The sequence below is a fragment of the Zootermopsis nevadensis genome, unplaced genomic scaffold, assembly GCF_977971745.1.
Source record: "Zootermopsis nevadensis isolate Lab colony 2312 unplaced genomic scaffold, Znev_1.0 Znev_ptg000009l, whole genome shotgun sequence".
In the NCBI taxonomy this organism is placed as follows: Eukaryota; Metazoa; Arthropoda; class Insecta; order Blattodea; family Termopsidae; genus Zootermopsis; species Zootermopsis nevadensis.
In genome coordinates this window covers 6,414,983-6,435,844 of record NW_028259141.1, presented here as the reverse complement: position 1 = coordinate 6,435,844, position 20,862 = coordinate 6,414,983, and the positions used below count along the sequence as shown (strand labels likewise).

At 35.6% G+C, this 20,862-nt stretch overlaps 3 protein-coding genes across 10 annotated transcripts in view; 2 read left to right on the top strand and 1 right to left on the bottom strand.

Annotated features, from left to right (window-relative positions):
- LOC110829317 (tripartite motif-containing protein 2) overlaps positions 1–16,854 on the bottom strand; it is a 46,690-nt gene extending 29,836 nt beyond the window's left edge. For 3 of the 7 annotated variants that reach the window (XM_087345900.1, XM_087345899.1, XM_022062925.2), the window contains exon 1: positions 2,967–3,342. Coding sequence is in view for 3 of the 7 variants with exons in the window: in XM_022062925.2 (XP_021918617.1) it covers positions 2,967–2,992 (26 nt within the window). In the remaining 4 variants the exon portion in view is untranslated. Of the gene's footprint in view, positions 1–2,966; positions 3,343–5,446; positions 7,222–16,673 lie in introns of those variants that run through there. The other 4 variants (XR_015534362.1, XM_022062924.2, XM_087345901.1 and 1 more) reach the window with 3 other exon arrangements.
- Positions 7,458–15,142, top strand: LOC110829318 (cytochrome P450 6k1). The gene is made up of 8 exons (XM_022062933.2): positions 7,458–7,737; positions 9,528–9,820; positions 10,417–10,692; positions 10,924–11,183; positions 12,325–12,508; positions 13,025–13,246; positions 13,543–13,794; positions 14,770–15,142. The coding sequence occupies exons 2-8, from the start codon at positions 9,592–9,594 to the stop codon at positions 14,931–14,933; spliced, it is 1,587 nt and encodes a 528-aa protein (XP_021918625.1). The 5' UTR covers positions 7,458–7,737; positions 9,528–9,591; the 3' UTR covers positions 14,934–15,142.
- A 167-nt stretch (positions 16,855–17,021) lies between the features above and the next one.
- PGAP3 (Per1-like protein PGAP3) lies at positions 17,022–20,862 on the top strand. Of its 2 annotated transcripts, XM_087345906.1 has the most exons (8): positions 17,022–17,175; positions 17,360–17,595; positions 17,817–17,977; positions 18,817–18,969; positions 19,064–19,188; positions 19,298–19,434; positions 19,529–19,733; positions 20,511–20,862. In XM_087345906.1, the coding sequence occupies exons 2-8, from the start codon at positions 17,457–17,459 to the stop codon at positions 20,587–20,589; spliced, it is 999 nt and encodes a 332-aa protein (XP_087202032.1). In that variant the 5' UTR covers positions 17,022–17,175; positions 17,360–17,456; the 3' UTR covers positions 20,590–20,862. The 2 variants fall into 2 exon arrangements, with proteins under 2 accessions (XP_087202032.1, XP_087202031.1); XM_087345905.1 differs by lacking the exon at positions 17,022–17,175 and having other exon boundaries at positions 17,233–17,595.

The following is a 20,862-nucleotide window of genomic DNA, read 5'->3' as shown; positions in this document are numbered from 1 at the left end:
ATATTTTAAAAGGATCTTATGTTTCGGAATTATCTAATTCTAAATCTCTAAAAAAACTGACTTATGTGGATTTTAAAATAACCGATTCCTTTCAACATCACGCCCAAAAACTCTTTTTTTAGGCACCACGCCATAAAGACGTGTGGTGAATGCAGTGAGAGCTCATCGCATTCTTAAACTTGGACACTACATATAAGTTAGTAGTCAGCTTCACGCTCTGGCCGCTTTACCATCGGACATAAGGGATAGGTCAAAGAGCACATTTTGCCGCCGTGGCGAAGAGAAAGATTTCAGTCACGGCCCACAAACTTTCACGGAAACGACGCATAGGGTTGGCTGGAGAACATTTATTTCTCTGCGAATATTTTTAAACGGCCTTGGACAGAGTTAGTAATCCTATATTAGCCAGCCGTGTGTCCGCTGGGGGTCTGCAAGTTTTTCGAGAATACAATTACACACTTATGCCACAATTCAATTTAGAATCTATTGTGTTCCCGCCTATAATTGAAGAACATAAAAAGTGGCAACTATATGTACCACCTTCTTTAACATGAAATAATTCTGTATTTTTTATTCATGGATTCGTATGGTTCCCAGAATAAACAGCGATTATTTCATTTAACTGCTTCAACAAGTCGATCTTTGTGATGTAGAAGTCTTGTTTTCTTTGAGGTACGGCCTACTTAGACGAGCTTCTATTCAAAAGGTTTAAGGGTGTTTTGAGAACAAGGTGTTGAAGAGAATATTTTAACCTATGAGGAGGGAAGTTTGAAGAAAAGTGTAATGGGGAACTTACGTACGCGGACGACACAAAACCTATCGACCAGCGGATTGAGAAACCCCCGTTCAAACCTTACCTTCAAGTTTGTGAGGTGAGTCATTGTGGAAACGACCTCATGCTAAATTGCTAGTGAAAAAGCTGCTGTTCTTAAAACGTACCATATGAATCCGTACGTTACAGCCACTTTAACACAATCCACCTTTACAACTTATCTTTAAATGGTATAACTTAACAGTTATAACGCCTTACAGGTCGATAAATTAGTCTCATTAACAGATGTTAAACAGGACTGGGTTGAATGAACCCATCATGTTACTGTTAATTACCTAGACGTAGTCACAGGTAAGAAAGCAAATTTTCGCAATGCTAATTAACTATTATGTAGGGGAACCCAGGACAGAACGGGGACCTTGTGTGGATTTATTGTCTATTTGAAATTTATAATGAGTTATTAGTTTAGTTGTAAGAGTTACAGTTTCTTTAAATATTAATTTCTTTACAAAAATGTAACTTGTCTCATTTTGACAGGGTATGGTTGATATATGTTTGAAAAAATTGTAAGAATACACAGATTATATAACAATTATAACGCAGGATATAAAAATTATAAAGTACACGATGTAAAATGTCGAAACTTTACACATTAGAAAACTAGTTAGGCCTAACACAGACGGCACACACGTGCACCTGTTCATCACCGTGACTACCAACACCTGCACATGAGTTATGGGCCCATTTCAAGCAAGACGAATACCGGATCCACCCTTCAATAGACATCGCCACATTACAGGCACTCGTCCGTCACCTTGATCCTCTTCGGGGCAAAACTGCGTACCCCATCCTGCCCCGAGTATACTCTTTCCAAGAAACGGAAGCATGCACACCTTATTAACGTAACTCGTTGAGATTTCAGGTTCTTACGGCCGTCGAGTATGAAGATGTTCTCTGTTCTGTGACGTTGCGTAAAAAACAAAAACAACTTCAAACCTCCGCATTCCTGTAAATGTCTTACTTCATGTACAAAACACGTTAAATGACTATTGAATCTCGTACGCAATTAATTTAATGACTAGCAAATAGTTGCTTTACTTTACACTCTTAAAAGACGGGCAAAGCATTCAAGTCACACCATCTTGTACATTCATAAAAAAAATATGGAACATGGCCGAAGTCCAATCGTTTGAATTTCGAAGTATTAACAATCTGAAAATTCAGCACGTGTTAAGTAAACGATGTAAAAGGCGCCTTATACCATTATAACAATCAGCTGATCGAATTCCACGTCAATTGTCCACAGAGCAGATCCAAACACGCACGAAAATACCTCCTCTCGCGTGTCCAGGAAGAGAAATAAAAGCCGATATGGAATTTTGCCACAACATCGCTATCTGAATTAGAAAGAGGCTTGTACTTCTAATAATAATCCGTTTAAATCCGTACCACTGCCAAAAGTGTAGAGGAAGATAAATGCCCTCATCGCAAGTTCACGTGCCAATTTTCTTTGTTTACAAAATACCACAATGTTTAGCAAACAATTTGTTTATAAATAAAATCATACATTTTTCGTTAATTTAGCGATATTATTTTGGGACCCTTGTTCGGAATTTCCTTTAATTTTAAAATTACTGTTACTGTTCTAATGGGGTGAGATATGTCTTTGTGGAACTGGGTCTATAACGAGACCTTTGTTCACCCCTAGATGATACAGGAGTGACAACGGACAGCGCTGGAGGGCTGGTGACAGGGTAAAAGCAAAGAACTTGGGGGAAAAACCTGTCACAGTGTCACATTATCCACAACAAATTTAAATATAGTTGTCATAGCTACTTGCATGTTTTCTATTTGGTTTATCGCAGGAATCAATTCTACAGGCGTGCTTTTACAGCAAGCGATTAAACCTCTGAAACTCTGTGGTAACTATACGTACCACCAGCTTTACGATCAGTAACACTGTACTATGCGCACAGTTTATTTTATTTTTTGAATGATTCTCAGAATAAATAACTACTATCTGACTAATCAGTGTTGACCAACTGATTTTGTCATGGCGAAGTGTTGCGTTTTAATTACGGCAACTAAATTTCTGAGGATTAATTCACACGTCTCAGCAGAAAATTAACAACTCCAAAACACGACAAAAGATTACTCTACAGTACATACAACCATTTGCATCAGATGTACTCACTGGATTGCCAGACGAAGTCCTTCCATTCTTCCTAAGCGAAATTAAAACACAAGGAATACAATGCCACTAACGAGAAATGTCCAACGTTAATCACGAACTTAACGTTAAGCACAAACTCAGTTGGCGAAGCCACGTTGTGGCAAGCAGATCAGAACAAACACATGTCGATTCGTCAATCGGACTATTTCTGTATTCAATATATATTACTTTGTAAACATTAAGAGGTAATCCACACTCCTGATACGCTAGAAATGCGACATTTAAACACCTTCACGAACAATTAAATAAAAATTCGTGCGTTCCGTTCTATTTTATCACTTGTTCTCGATACGAGATGCTCTGTAGGCAAACCACACAGACCGTCTGTCTACTAGCAAACAGCTGACCACCAACCGCGCTGCTTGCCAGAATAGCAAACTTAACAACAACGAATTACACTAAACCAATAACAACATAAAACTACCAGTATTAGATGAAGCTTTTCTCGGGCGCGGCTTGTAACCCGATAATCTTTCATAAAACTACCAGGTCTGAAGTAGCTGGTTTACATGGTTGCCACCTACTGTCATTTTTCCTACTAACTTGCCTGCTGTAGTGTCAACTATGACACCTTTCACCAGTTTTTCGTCGGCTACATGTAAACCTGCTCCAAGTCACACGAGTATTGGTTTTCACTGGCCCGTTGGAAAATAAAGGTAATGATACAATTTCAATGATTACTGATAGTTCTGCAAGCGATATACGAGTTTCATTGGCATGTTGGAAATACTTATTATAGTTCCTTAATGTGTTGCAGATAAACAGCATATTGCCGTACCATTCTAAAATCGTAGGCAAAGTACTAATCTAACCTAATAAAAATTAAAGTACTACCATATTTCCTCGATTTTAAGATGCGCTTTTTTCACATTTTAAAATTCATGAAATCGGGGTGCGTTTTACATTTTATGGCGTTTAAGAATCGATATAGCATAACTCCTTTCTTTTTCCAGAAAACCTATTACTAAACCAAGTGAGCGTCTTACAATCTATAGCATATTGGAATCGAAAAATACGGTATATCAGAACAAAAAGCCGGATAACAAACGCAACCTTGCAACAACAAAAAAAGCACTAAGGTAATCTAATTAAAAGTAAACGCGCTGAATATAAATTTGTCTTAATTTTCAAAGTCCGTGCAAGTCGGTGTGATCGAGTTCACATATACACGGTTCGTTCCAAGGGAACAGCCAGATAAAAGAAATTGCCGTGATCATTTCTGTGAAAACAAATAATGTACTAATTAAAACATGCCTTCAATTTTAACACATTATATCATGTGACACTTAAGAGACGAGACAGACGCAACACTTGAAATCTCACGTAGTGCACGTGTGTGAGTCGGCCATAATGTAAGACGGTACAGAGTGTGACTCTCGGATGGCAAATCATATAAAATTTTCTTTGAGTTCAGACAGTAGATAACGGACGGAAACAGTATTTTTCTGTAATAGTTGTCATTACTGTGGTGTGTCTCAAATATAAAGAAGTTTATAAATGGACGACTCTATACAATATTAGGGTTTAAAAAAATCACTGGCACATATATTCAAGAAGACCAATGTCTGGCAGTTAGGGGTCAGTTTTTCACATGGAACAGACTGTATTTAGCGAAGATTAAAAACAACCAGAACGTTCGGAAACACTGCTTCGCAAAGAGTTTTAAATATCACCACATTTTTAGCAAATTTCGAACCAGACCCTGTGACACGACATGTCAGTTGTACGTCAGACGGTCAATGCTAAGTCTGATCATTATAACAAAGTGCTGTTGTATTTGAACTCTGACCCCGGCTATTTATCGAGAAAATCCACGTCATCAGCATAACCTCAGATAATTTAATAACCAACAGATGTCTCACCTTGCATTTAAACATCGCTGTCAATACAGACGATTTAAAAAGGAATTTTAAATTAGAACAACATTCGAGAGCCTCAACGTTACACCTTACAAAAATTTGCTGAGATCAACTTATTATTACCAAGACGTGCACACATATTATTCAGCTTTTTTTAAAAACAAAATCAGCCATTAGTGTGATATTTGTCACTACGTTTACTTGTGTAAAATCTTTCAGTACGCAGCCTCCATCATCAGGGCGATGATGGAGGCAACAAGCACTTCTGAAACGTCGGAAAAATTCTACCAGACTACACGGTGCAACATCCCAAAAACACAGTAATATTCAAATTCGGGTTTATTAAATAAAAACAAAATATAAACATGTGCCCCAAAAAGTTTTAAATTGCTAGTATATCAACAGAAAGTATCACCTACGTCAAAATTTATATGACCGCAGAAGCCATGGGCATAATTTGGTCACTGCATTTTAAAGATACAGGCCTACCAAAATCAAAATGCTACTACCGTTCTGTTTCTTTCGACATAATAAATAATAACAAAAAGATAACACAAAGAAATCACACGACACAATACTTACAGGTATGAACAGCAACTCATTTAGATATTTGACAGTTTCAAAACCCTTTCTCATAAGGGTTGCACAGTTCAGTTATAAAACGTTAGTTCAATGTCGAATCATGAAGTTAGCACTTTAATATATAAATTCGAATAATTCTGAAAATCAGCAATTTCACAATTCTCACTTTTAAAGTTACACCTTCAGCAAATAATTGTCACGAAACATTAAAAATCAGAGAACCACGAAAAATCCAAAACTTAATCCTCTGACTGTTCAATAATAATATCAAACATAATATCGTTTGATTTAATTTACAAATCACCCAAGACCTTCCACAACTCAGCCTCTCACCACACAGAGACAACCAGCCAACTAACAATATTAATATTTAAGTTTATTTTCAAACTTCGCATTGAAGAGATGATATTCGGTGCATCTGGTGAATGAATATTCTTCCAAACAAAAAAAATATCTGTCTGATACAGCTGGCGCCCCGCATACGCGCAGTCACAACGGAAAATGCAAGCAAGTCGAATGTATATAGCACATAATATTGGAAAATCGATAGTACGACATCAGCCAACGCGTTTCTCTCGATACTGGGTCACTGCATGAACAAAAGACCTTCAGAGACGGGGCTGCACATACAAATCCCGCCCCCAAACCAACCCAGATGATCAGCTGATCAAACGTGAGTCAAGGATGTAACACGTCATAGAGGGGTTTAACCCTCTAAAGACTAAACTCGTCTAAATAATATTTAATAAATCAATCGACAATTCTGTATTTCTATTTGCGAGTCTCCTACGAATCTCGATGCAGACAGCGTTAACAAAGTGATCTTTGTCATGTCGAAGTGCTGTGTTTTCTTTGCGGTACGGGACACAAGTCGTAATGAATTTTTCTCTTAATGTGGTACAATGAAGTAGGAGCTTAAAATGACGATGATCTTCATCACCTCTACTACAAGGTTTGGATTCCTATCGTTTCATTAAGGTTCCTAAATACACCCCTCATTCTCACCTGAAAATTTTGCACAAGTTCAAGGGCACGATTGGATTCGATGCAAGTCAGAGACACGGGAAAAGCAACGTCATTGCAACTCCACTGCTATATCAAGCATACTGACGACACATCATCTGTTCTACTTGGCCTTGGGACTCCCACACGGCCCTTCCATCACGCAGCCCAGAGACTGAGACCCGGCCCGCTGGGAGTTTGTGAACAAATCTCGTATTCTTCCTAAACCTCTTCCTTGTAACTTCTTGTAGACAAAGATATGAATAAGTCTGTTTTCATCTTGTCGTCTGAGCACTCTGTCACATCCAACTCGTCAGCAAAGCCATGATGAGTTCAGGTTTCTAATTTATTTGAAGATCTCTGCCATATGCAGACCTACTAGGTCTATATCCTTTTGCGGAGAGAATGTGAAGATGTTATTCCAAGTCCTCTGTCACTCTTCTCGAATAACAGTGTGAAGAAGTCTGTGTTCTCATACTTTATCAAGTCATTTACAACTTCTTCCTTTTCATTCTTTGGTGAGATTTCAGGTTCTCACGGCTTGAAGCAGCATCAATCATGATTTCAAAGCTATGTTAATAATCCAAACAGCTAACACGTCACCGAACGTCACAATATAGTTGTTAATAATCCTAATATCAACCCGGAGAACAGCCTTCCTGGCGTTTTTGGTGGTTTTCCTCAGTATGTCGGGATAGTAGCCAAATGTGCCTTCTCACAAAACTGTTGCACAACACCTTATTTTTCCGGGAACCACTATAATAAAGACAGAGTGGTGGCCTACGTCATTGTTTCCCCATCTACTTACATTTCTCATCGAGCTGTCACAACAAACTCCGTGATTTCATTGTTCACATTCTAACCTAATTTTAGAGAACAAATTTCACAATCATGCAAAAAAAAACCAGCTCCATGTTTTTTTGTACAACATAGCACTGCAACGCGCAAGCGCAAACGTACTCGCTTTTTATGATCAAATAAACTACCACTGTATCACGTGACCAGGTTTAAGTTCTCTTTGTGTTACATCTACGTGTTACACACGGTAAGCACTAAGTACCAAATCATGTTTCTTTACAGTACTGTGTGACGCACATACGCGGTATTGTTTTATGAAGTGAACTTTTATTTCTTCCGAAACTGACCTTGGATTCGCTCACATGTCGTAAGATTACTTGAGAACTATAAAACGCGTATCACCGGCCGAAGTCGAGTGTGAAGTTACTCACTAATATTTTCATCTTTCTTGTGAATGTGCTGTTTTCATACCGATAATAACCGTCTACCAGGTAAGTAGGAAATACTGCACTACTGTGGTCGAAAAACACTAGAATGTTAAATTAGGTACTTCACTTATTTACGAGTGGTGCACCTGTTACAAATGGGGAGAAAAACGACTCTTAGACACATTCCAGTAGAACTTCTGACAATTAAAAAAATATTTTTTTTTCCGTTATGATGACAGAGTAAACTTTACTGCCGTAAAAACCTCACATCTCATATTTAAATACGTGATAGTTTTAATATGCTTAGATTTTATTTTATACATTTGTAAGAAAGTAGGCTGGTTCGTATCGTACTGACACTGTAATTTGAAGCAACAGATTCATGCCAACATTGAGCCTAATTAGTTGTTTGCTAATGATTCAGCATCGTTTAAAAGAAGCCCCATAAATGACCACGATCTTCTGCCAGTAGCATCAAAGTCCCTAAGATGTATTTTACACAGATATTATCTTCCTGTCACCTCGGTCTTTCAAAGGGTTCACATTCCAACACCAAAATTCTGTATGAATTTCTTGTTTCGCCCAATTGCGCTACTTGTTCAATCGTAACATTCCCTGGACGTAGGAGGGAACATTTCTTTACCACACATCAATCTCACAATTGTTTAACCGCTACGAGCGGCTCGTAACGGTTGCCGTGGATGTCTTGGCTATTCCGTGTTGAAAACATTGTTGTCAGGATTCAGATCTGGACAGTTCATATCGTGCAGTCGACTCCGTAGTGAAATGCGTTTTCAGTAGGATGTCCATCAATGTCTTAGAATTGGAATTTCACCCCACATGCTTGTTTGTCGATACCAACACATTGGCTTTCTTAGAGATGGCCAGTGTCACTTTCGAAATCCATTAGATATGAATCACAAACATGACTGTGTCTCAAACACCAGCAAATATTTCATCCAGAATTCTTGTATTTCATTTGTTTTACCTGTTTAATTCCAAATAGTTTTTCATCCTTTCATATTTTTAGAAATAATTTAGTAATTCCTTAAGCCACTTGAAAACAAGGTTACTTCCTTTAGATTTTCAATGTACTCATTATTTTATGTACGTAGTTCTTGATAGAAATTATTAATTGACAAAGGATTTGATGTTTAAGAAGAACATATGTCTTAGTCCCAAACACAACTGAGATCTGATCCAGTCAAATCAGATCATGAAAGTGATCCATAGTGCCTACCTTTATTGGAATGCACATGACCTAAATGTTTATGGGACAATATTAAAATGGATTTTAGGGAAATAGGTTGGAAGGGTGCTGGATTTATTAGTCCAGCTATTGTGAACATGATATTGAATCCCCTACACTTTGAGACTCCTTTAATGTGAATAAAGAACTTTGAGGTCCCTTAATCTATAAAAAATCCTTAAAATATGATTAACAGAATTAAAAAATAATTACAAACAAACTTTAATGATGTAGATTTCTGTCTTCTGGGTTGTTGCGCTGTGTAGACTGGTCGATGTTAACCAACGTTTCAGAGGTCTTACTGCCTCCGTCATCAGGGCGATTCATCTACACAGCGCAACAACCCAGAAGACAGAAATCTTCATACTCACTGCTGTGAAAATCTCAAATCTTACAAACTTTAATGATATCTATTAAGTCCCTTTTTATATTAAATTTCGTGGTTGTACTTTAATGCCACCTTTTCATAGTAATTTATACATATATAATTAGGCTAGCTTCTTCGCCCTACTGGGGGCCATGACTTTTTGCCTTTGGGATGTCATAATAAACAATTACGTGTTCCAAAATATATAAGTAATCAGTATTATAATCTAATTTGCAGCACCAAGACCAACAGAATTTTGAAATTTTCTTCAAGACAGCAGTAAAAGAAAACTGAATACAAAATGGCACTTGGAATCAGTTTTGAAGTACTGTTTATCATACTCTCATTACTTCTATGGGGTGTTTTCTGGTTCAGTACTAGAACTTTCAACCACTGGAAGAAAAAGGGAGTTTATTATAAGGAGCCAATAATATTCTTTGGTAACTTAAAGGAGAGAGTTCTTTTCCAGAAATCATTTCATGAATTTCATAGAGACCTTTACAGGAGTTTCGACGGACACAAATATGCAGGTTAGTGAAAAGACATATTAGCTGTAAATTTACAATTTAAATTTCATGGCATTTACGAAAACACAAAGGATTACGTAGTTAAGTACACGTCTTGTAAACTTTCATCCAAGTAACAGAGGAAGCAAGAAAAAAAAACAGTTCATTATATAAATTACAAACAACCGATTTATTAAGATTCTCACATGAAGATTGCTGTCTTCTGGGTTCTTGCGTCCTGTAGTCTGGTACATGTTTACTGACGTTTCAGACGTCCTTGCTGCATCCATCATCAGGGCAGCAAGGACATCTGAAACGTCGGTAAACATCTACCAGACTACATGACGCAAGAACCCAGAAGACAGCAATCTTCAGACTCACCGTCGTGAAAACCTCAAATCGTACATAAGATTCTCACATGTTTGTCAGTCGTAGTCTTCTGGAAAGTCGATGCTGTGTAGTCTTGTAGGTGGTTACTATAATTTCAGAAGATTGCATCACATCTTTAGAGAAGATATCCATAAAACACACACATCATAACCCGTAAGACCATAATCAACATCTTCACCATAATCTCAAACTTTAGATTCTCATACATCATCCTCAATATACCGTTACAGGTTTCTTTGAGGGCCGTCGACCAACTTTAATGGTACGTGATCCAGAACTGATCAAATTTATAATGGTACGTGACTTTGAGCACTTCGTGGATCGTCCAACAGTGGCATTGAGGAACTCTCCTTACACCCAGAATATGTTAATAAACATGAAGGGACAACAGTGGAAGAATGTCAGAGCCTTGTTGACACCCACATTCAGTTCAGGAAAACTCAAAGCCATGGAGAACTTGGTGGAACAGTGTGGACAGCAAATGGAAACATTTCTCCAAAACGAATGTAAATAATGCATCTTTTTCTCTTATTAGAATACTTTAAGATTCACAAGGCAGGCTATTTTATTAGTGACTGGATGACATTTTCATGAAATTGGAATGTTATTTCCTAAATGATACTGTTAAACATTCTACATATGACACATGTTAAATGAATTCATGAAGGTATGCAGTGCACATTCAATTGTCTATAAAATCTCTATAAATTTAAAATTTTCTGTTTTGTGTTCATCAGGTAACAAAAATGGCACCAATAATGAGAAATGCATAGAACTGGAGATGAAGGAATTCTTTGGTCGTTTCACATTGGACGTGATTGCAACTTGTGCTTTTGGAGTGCAGTGTGATTCTCTGAAAGATCCAGAGGCCGAGTTTGTTAAAATCGCAGCTGCCTTCAACGACATCTCTATTTTCAACCGGATACTAATTTTCTTTGTTCTTTTCTTTGTTCCCCAGTTTTCTCGTTTCTTCCCTCTCAGGTTCTTCAATAAGCAGGCAAGTTTAAGTAAGATTTGAGGTTTTCATGGCAGTCAGGATGATGTTCTGCTTGGTTTTGATGTGACATCTCAGTAGATGTCAATGTTTCCCAAAAAAAATGCTGGCATCTATCAGTAGAGCTTAAACAGCGCCAAAACCAAGAAGAACATTATCAGGCAAGTTTAAGTACACAGACTGTCACTGAGATGATTCTAAGCGATTAAAAGACTTTCAGTGAAAATGTCTTGTATGTTCAAGTACCTGTATAAATTTACTCAGTTCTTTATCCACATCAATCAATGCAAGTAGGCTTTAGAGTTTTTGTAATGAGCTCTTAATATTTTCATGATTCAATATGCATAATTTTTACAACTGTTCATATTTTATTTAAGCCCAATTTTTTTAAAGTTAATAAGTGTTTTAATCCTAGCAATTATTAATCAGAGTTAATATGACAGCCACTAAAAGCTCGTGTTTTGACCATCTGTGGATGAAGATAAAATCTGTCAAGTGTACTTGTGAACATTTTTATGAAAAACACTAATTCTGGCACTGTCGTCACCCTCGGTGGACTAGTGGTTAGCAATGGTGGGAAGTAAAGCTGGATCCCATGTCATTGATTCACGGCATGTAAAAGGACCTTACGAGCATGAACGAGATGTGTCATAAGCAAAATTCAGCAGCCATTTCTCACCCACATCTCTCCTGATTCTTTGCTACATGGCTCTAGCAGAAAAAAAAATCAGGATTGAGTAGAAAAAGACACTATCCCAGGATCTGTCTAGAGGGACTGAGGAATACCACAAAAATCTGTCAGGATAGCAAGGCCCCAAGCCAAGATCTGAACACAGGACCTCCTGAATACACAGCAGGAGTGTTGACCACCTGACCACAAAGTTCAGTGGTCTTGATCTGAGAAAGCTGTATATATCTAAGTATTTGATTGGGGCAAATATTTTGTCTTGTGGCTTGGACATTTCCCTTTTCTGAACAATACACATTACTTAATACTGATGTAATGTGTGGTATTAGAAGTACACAGTGTCCATATATATAATTTCTGAACAGAATTCCTTCTATTAAGAAGAACAGTGGACATGTGTGCGTAAGTTTCTCAACTCTTGGTGCAACATTCTTACTGTCCTAATGTGATTTCTAGGCAATGGCCTTTCTAGTGGATGTTGTGAAGAAGACCAAAGAGCACCGCAGACTACATAAAGAAGAGAAATGGAATGATTTCTTACAGCTGATGCTTGATGCTTCCGCAGAGGCGAAAGAAGAAGGTGGTGACGAGAAACAAGATGACGGTGTAAAAAGTAACACAAAGAAAACATCTACTACAGGTAATCACAATTAATTCCATTTTAAATTCACAAGAACAGTATCATCTCTCTTTATACATAAGTACATGTGTCAATTAAAGAATCCTCCAATCAAACGGCACAAACCACATAAAACATACAGTCTTCCAATCTTAATGTTACACTTTTTGGATTTTATAGTTCCATTATTATTACTCAAATAATTGTGACATGCAAAATGAAAGATGACCAGATGTATAAACAAAGAGGAAAATCTGAGACATAATTAAAAACCATTCTGTATTTACTTCACCAATTTCACAAAGCACTCTTATTCAGTGTCGATTTTAGTCTCCTTCGTTGTGCTACCGCGTAGTCTTATAGGTGGCTACCAACAGGTTAGAGAAATGCATTTTCTCTACCTTCATATATGTCCTTAGTCACTGGTAACCTACTACAAGACTACACAGCATCACAATCCAGCAGACCACAATCGCCACATCCTCACTGATGTGAAAATCTCATATCTCACTCACATTCCATCAAACTCTGTTTCAGTTCTGAACGAAGAAACCATAATAGCCCAGTCACTGTTGTTCATATTGGCTGGATTTGAGACTTCCAGTACACTTCTGACATATGCAGCCTATGAACTGGCTCTTAATCAAGAAATACAACATAATTTACGTAAACAGATAAAAGAGGTACTGGATAAATTTGGAGGTTACTGTTCATATGAAGCATTACTGGATATGAACTATCTTGAGATGGTTCTATTAGGTTTGTTGAATTTCTAGTATTCATACTGAAAGCCTAATGAACCCAATAATTCACTGAAATCTATTTCTCTTCTCTAGGGTCAGTGCATAGTTCTTAAAGGAAAGTGCAAGTGATTTGAAAAAGAGATTTCTACATATAAGAGTTAATTCTCTGAAAGTGGAAAACACTGCAACATTTTTATATAAATCAAACATAATTAAAATGCAGTGTTGTGGTTTTGAACAACGTAATTTAAACTTCATCTTTATATGTAACATTTTCACAAAACACTTCATTTATTTGTCACTGGTTTGCAGAAACTCTAAGAAAGCATCCACCTCTCGCAAGAGTTGACAGGTTATGTACGCAGTCATACACCATTCCTGGCACAAACATACAGTTACAACAGGATTCGACTGTATGTATTCCAATCATGGGGCTACATCATGATCCTCAATACTACCCTCAACCTGAGGTGTTTGACCCCAACAGATTCTTGCCTACAGAAAAGACCACCAGGTCCCCATATGCATTTTTAGCATTTGGATCAGGACCACGTAACTGCATAGGTAATATTTGCAAAAATGTTATACTATACTTTTCATTCATGAGAGCATTAAGTAACTTACGAATAAAAATTCAGGTTTCTTTGATATGATGATGACTGCAATGTCGATGAAATCACAAACATACTAATTATTCATGAAACTCAGTACATGAACCTTTATGTATGGATTACTGATGAAAGCATATGCCAAAACAGTCAAACATTCATGCGGAACCTGCTGGTTATACATGTTAACTCATACAATTTCTTGTGTTTCATTTATTAAAGAAATTGCTAATAACTTGAGAATTACTACTTTTACAATTGAAATTTTGATAACATTCACTTAAACTGAATTAAATATACCGAAACAAAGTGCCGAGGAAAAAATTAGAAATAAGGAGGATGATATTTATGGAAACAGGATCTTACATAATGAGCAAATTCAAAATATATACTGCTCAGCAGCTAATATTTCTAGGATAGTAAAATAAAGGGGCTTACAATGAATTGAACATGCAGCTCAGGATAATGTAAAAAATACACACAGAATATTGGTGGTGACACCTACTGGAAAGCAGCTACTTGAAAATTCAAAGAAGTATGACAATAATACTAAACTGGAACTTACAAAAGTTGGTTGTGAGGATGTGAAATGGATTTAACTGGCTCAGAATCAAGTCTGTGCAGGCTTTGGTATTGTCAGTTCATAATTCTAAGCATATTATTATCAGAGTGTATTATCAGTGATGAACTCTGAGGTTTTCTTTATCAGAGAGTTAGTTAAATTTCTATTGTAAGACATAGGCAAATGTTTGACTAGTTACACCAGTTGATAAATATTACATTTGCGTCAATACAAGTCATGCTGAATCAACTTCAGAGAGTGATGACAAAACACATCCCTGCTGGTATTTGTCACTCGACATCTAAGTAAAGAGATCAAGATATAAAGTCGAGTGTTAATATTAAAATGCTAACTCATTTTTCTTCTCAGGTACACGTTTTGCTCTCATGAGCACCAAGATAGCAATGGTCCATCTCATCAAAGATTTCTACTTGAAGCCATCAATGAAGACTGAAGTTCCATTTAAATATAATAAATTTTCTATGTTCCTCAAAGCTAAGAATGGGATATGGCTTAACATTGAAAAGATATAAACAGAAAAAAAGCTCTACAAGCATATAGAGATTCATATACCAGTGATGAACTGAAAACTCATTTGAATAGAATAGATCTAAAACTTGCTCAATCCATTTAACAAGGTTGTGAAAAAATAAGGCAGTAACTGTTTGAAAAACTTATTATGCATTTAAAGTGTTAACAATTTTTGCTCTTTAGAAAATAATGAGAAAATTTAAAAATGAAATTTGTTATATCATTTGATTTACATGCCTCAAAAATAGAACTAGTGCCCTACTAAACTATACAGATTGTGGCATGAATTCCATAAATTAACATGAACTGCACTCAGTTGAGAAACGTGAAAAATAAGCTTGGAAAGCTTTGTACCTACTCTCTTCACTCACACATGTTCAAGACAGGTAATATAATGGCAATATCAGTATTCAAATTCAAGTTTCAAAACATGCTTTATTGTTATCAGCTTTGGCATAAGTGAACTTAAGTGAATATGGAACAATGATGTAATGCTATTGACAGGAAACCTGAAAGATTCACAGAAAAACTTGTCCCAGTGCCCAATAAAAATCCCACAAGACTGCCATAGGATCAAACCCGGGTCTCCATGGTGAGAAGCCAGTGACTAACTGCCTTTGCTATGTCACAGCCTATGATAAAGTTAAGTTAGGTTTTACATTATGGATTACATGGCATGGCATAAAAAATCATTGTGAGGAATTATGATTCTTAAATTCATCAATAGGTACATGTGAACATACTGACAATACAGCGACCTTCCTAAACCTATGTTTAACAGACAAGCATCTACACTCATTTCTACTGACTATTCGATTGAAATTATACTGCTTCACATTGTTAAATAAGTAATTTACAGGGAGTGTGTTGACATGAAAACAACTGGGAAAAGTAATATAAAATTTATCTCATATAGGAGCTGTCAATTGAAACATACTGCATATACATTTAAAAACTGTAATTATGGGATATCATTTTAAAATTAAACAACAGACCTTAATTTGAAAACATACTTGAGCCAAACCCCTCTTGCAGATATTATTTAGGTTCAATGAGAAATCAGAAGATAGTCGCTCTATCACGTTTCTCTGGGAGAAAATGGCAATGCCTTGCACAGGAAACTGACAATATAAGACACAGAATTCTACTGAATTTAGGAAAGCAAACAGGAATTGTGGAAGAACTGAAAATTACAACTTGGAATGTTTTGGGAATATCCATCAAAGAACAAAGTTAATAAATGAGCTGGCCCTCTCCTTTAAAATAATCACCAATCCTCTATAGTTTCGTTATATAACTTTCCTGATACAGTATTAATTACTGCTGTATAATTTTTACAAATTGTAATGCCCATAGTGTTAATCTAAATACATAATCAATGGTCAGAATGAAAATAAAACGCATATGAAGTGTAAGAAAGGTCGCAAGTCACCTGCTCTTGTATATCTTTGTTTAATACATATACACCAAAAAAAAGTGTATATAAAAGTAATTAAAGAACTAAAAATTTCTGAACGTAACAACCAGCACAATGTAACTAGAAAAAATAGTATTTTATTAAATTATTATTTTACGTCAAACTCACGTTCTCCTAATTTCTTTGTCTCAGCTTGGGAAAATACAAATGAGTGACAAAGCTATGATAAGATTTTGAGGGTTACGACTGCACTTCAGTTCTGTGAGTACATTGAATATATTAAATTCCACACTACACACAAAAATTAGAAATAAACAGTACTCACCTGCGTAAAACTGTCAGCTCCCGGGTAGTAAATTTCATACACTACAGCTTTTCATGCCTTGTCCCTGACTATTTAAACAAAGTTATCACGAAACACAAATGACAAACACAACAAACTTCACAACCACGCGCTACTAGACAAAAACATAGGTACAGTGTTACCACTGTTGGAATAAACGTCACAAAGTGCTTTAATAACGTGTATGATCTCAAAATACGATAAAATTTAAATTAATGTTTCTGTATAAAAGGACAGAGTATTAATTTGTAATCATACGCTCATCGCTTTAAAAAAACTATGAGATAACTTAATGTATTAAACTGTCCATTGAATAACTCCTATTACTTCACAATACGTGTGACCAACTTGATATATTAACATTGTCATCTAAATTTCTTACTTATAATTTTCATTAGTATATCTTAAAACCGTCTATACATAAATGCATACAAAATTATTAATACGTTTCTCGGGAACAAACTGTGCTGGGCAATGTGTCACTGTAAGAATTCATATTATGAGCACACTGTAATATATATACAATTCAACTATTGTATTAGAGTTGGTGTTATTTCTGCCCAGTGCCGCCAAACTTTGCAATGGCAAAAAGTAGATTTTCTTTTTGTGTACTTGAGGAGGGCTTCGAATTTGTTGATATTATATTTCGTTGTCTTTCTGTGTTCTAGAACTGAAAATGGTCTAAAAACAAGATCTTAATATGTTAATCACGGACTGAGTTAACATAACCTAATTTATTATCAGCCAGCTGAAGAAACTAAAACAATGTTACATAAACATCTTGTATTGGGATGTTTTCTTATTGTAGGGAACATAGTAAGAAACACAAGTGCATCTGTTGGTGACAGGTCTCCATATTATCGATCATGCCTTGAAAAGTGTTCAAACGCCAACTGTACAGAAGGTGTGTGTGTCTTGCTCCATGTGTCTGAAGTTTACTTTGTGCTTCTTGAAAACTGTCATGCTATAAATGAATTTGTTAAATATATGTGCCTCAGTGCCACTGTTAAATAAAATATTTACATTAATTTTTAGTTGTAATTATGTACTAGACTATAAAAGGCCTGCTTAGCTACTAAGAAATTTATCTGAAAACAGAACCCCACATTTAAAAAATATTTTCAGGTGGTATAAATTTCCGTTCATCAGTTGGTGCTCAGGCTCAGCCTTTGTACCTCCAACTAACTAAATGGTCATGCCAAGATGAATGTCAATACAACTGTATGTGGAAAACAGTTGAGGCTTTCATCAGCAGGAACTGGGATATCCCCCAGTTTCATGGCAAGGTAATTATGTGACATTATATCATGAATGTCTGAAGTCACATTTCATTTCTCAGTTTCAAATATTCAAGATTTTTTCTGAGAATTTTAGTCATCAATAATGCACATACACACACAAACTAAAAACATCTGCATGCACATACTCAACAGGCAACCTGCCATCTTAGACATTTCTTCTATAAAAATGTATTCTTGTTTTAGGATTGTTTTCATTTAATATGGGTCAGTGGACAAAAAGTCTCTAATTTCAATCTTCCCACAATCTTTCCTTTTCAATTTCTTGCCAGCTTGTTTATATCTTCTTCACATCTTCTAGATCATGACCACCCAACTTGTTCTGTGCATCCCATAGGAGTCTCTCTTAAATATGAATTTTAATGCCCTTCTCAGTATCCATCTTCCATCCATTCCATTTACATGGCTGACCATTATATTCATTTCTTTTAATAAAGATTAAAAAATGTTGAGTCCAATTTCATTTCCAAAAAAAAAATTATAATTCTGTTCTTTCTTGTATTCTGCCCAGTACTTCCCAAAAATATCATATCCGTTGCTGGAATTTCACTTTTGTTTATCTTTGTAACAGTCCATCTTCCTGCATTAAATACTAGAATCAGTTTAAAATATATTTTGTCAAATGTTCTTTTGCCCTGCTTTAGGATCTGTCTGTTCCATACTATTAATTGTATAATTTTATAGAATTTTGAACCATTTTGTACTCTTCTGTTGATCAACTCTGTCCACTTCTTTAATAATTGTGTAAAGATTTTATTCTTACATTTATGTCCACGATCATAGTCATAACCTTATCAATTTCCATTCTCTGTCTGAATTTCTTTCAGTGGCCCTTTATTAGGATTCTTGGCATCCAGGAACCTGCATCAGTTATATTCTCAATTTTAAACTTTATAGCCCACTATATGATGTTGAGAAAGTTCCGGAGAGAAGTTCGAAAGACGAGTCCCATGTATTGGTTGTGGCATGCATATGCAATGGTACGTTTATGAAACCCATTTGTCAATTCTATATCATAAGCAGATTAAATTAATATTCATAAATATATTCTAATGTTATATTTTGTTTTTGCAGGTGTGTTTAAATTGCTGGTTTTGGTCAAGTATGTTCCACATAAGAGACACCCCATTTACTGAGATGATGGATTATTTTTCTGCATTCTCAACTGTATTATTTTCTTTCTATGCAATGGTTGTTAGGTGATTTTTATACACTTTCATTTTTAATAATGTAATTTTTTAAAATGTATACTGTTTATTATATACTTGTATTTTCCTCTAACATGCTAAAATGTAATTTCCTTTCCAGATTACTGAATGGACAGAGTCGAGTCATGACTGTGATTTTGAGTTTCCTGTGTGTTGGGTTTTTTGTTCATCACATCACATACCTGGCATTAATTAATTTTGACTATGGGTACAATATGAAGGCAAACATAGTTGTTGGTATGCTATGAAATTTCAGCTATAAAAGATAAGATAAGCAGACCATATAAGTTACTGACTAAACCCTGTTTTATATATATTTCCATTCTTTCAGGTATTGCAAATGCAATGGGCTGGTTAATATGGTGTTTTTACTACTGGAAAAGTCAGCTTTATGTGTGGCAATGTGCTCTCTTTGTGTTACTAGTAGGAGTATGTATGATATTTGAAGTGATGGACTTCCCACCCTTGATGTGGATAATTGATGCTCATTCACTCTGGCACTTTGCAACAGCGGGACTGCCTTTCCTCTTTTATCGGTATGTACGCCTACATATATTGACAACACAGAGTTTACTTTCTATTTACAATGTTATAACACAGCAAAAAATAAGAATACTTACTTGTCTTCTGGAAGTATTAGAGAAAATTATCCTTCCACAAAATGCTAATGAAGTAAATCCACAGAATTACAACACACGTCATTTAGTTACGCCACCAAGCACTGGATTACTGATCACGGTTTAGAAATATTAATTCATCGTTTATATTTCTTCTATCCCTTGTTTCAGATTTTCATGTTTAGTTCATCTGATTTGAACATAAATAATCTAATTCACCATAATTTTTTTCTTTCATAATATGATTCAGAACTGTAAGAACTTGACTATTTCAGTATTACAGTAACACAGTCTTGAATACAGTCCAGTGAATATCCAAACATTGTAGTGTGTGACCTACATTTTTAGACCAAGCAAAACACAAGTGTAAGTTCACTCTAACTGAAGCGAAATTGGAGGTCTACTTGCATGTGTGTATTCAATGAAGTAGTTCTGATAGGTATTTTCTGGTTGAATGGTTAATATTCTTTCATTTGAGAATAATTTTTTGCACCACATAAAGTGTTTGTTGGTTGGTATGCAAGGTTATGTATAACACAGGGCTGTTTAAAAGAAAGCAATTTGTAAAATATTTTCAGTTTAACCTCTTTCTGAAACAAAAAATGTTGAAAGAATAGCTGGTTTTGAGCTGATGCAATATATTTTATATAACTTTATCTTGAATTTTTGCTTTTACTCCTATGTAATTTGTTTCAGATTCCTGATAGATGACTGTAAATTCTTGAGAAATGAGTATGTCCATAACCAAGAAAAATCAAGATCTCACACTGATTAAATAGTGTATAAATTCTCTTTTTTGGAGTGCAGGAAATACTGTAATGCATTTGTCCTTAAATGTGAAAAGTTATTGGTATATATCTGGTCATTTAGAAAACTGAAAACATGATTCAGCAGATATAAATACTGATCTCATGATGTGTGATTCTTACACTGTAAAATGTTTTAATTTAATCACTAATTGTAACATTAAATCCACATTTTGTCACCACTATCACTGTAACGTTCCTTTGACATAACCTACAAATTAAATGTCAAATATTGAATTCAA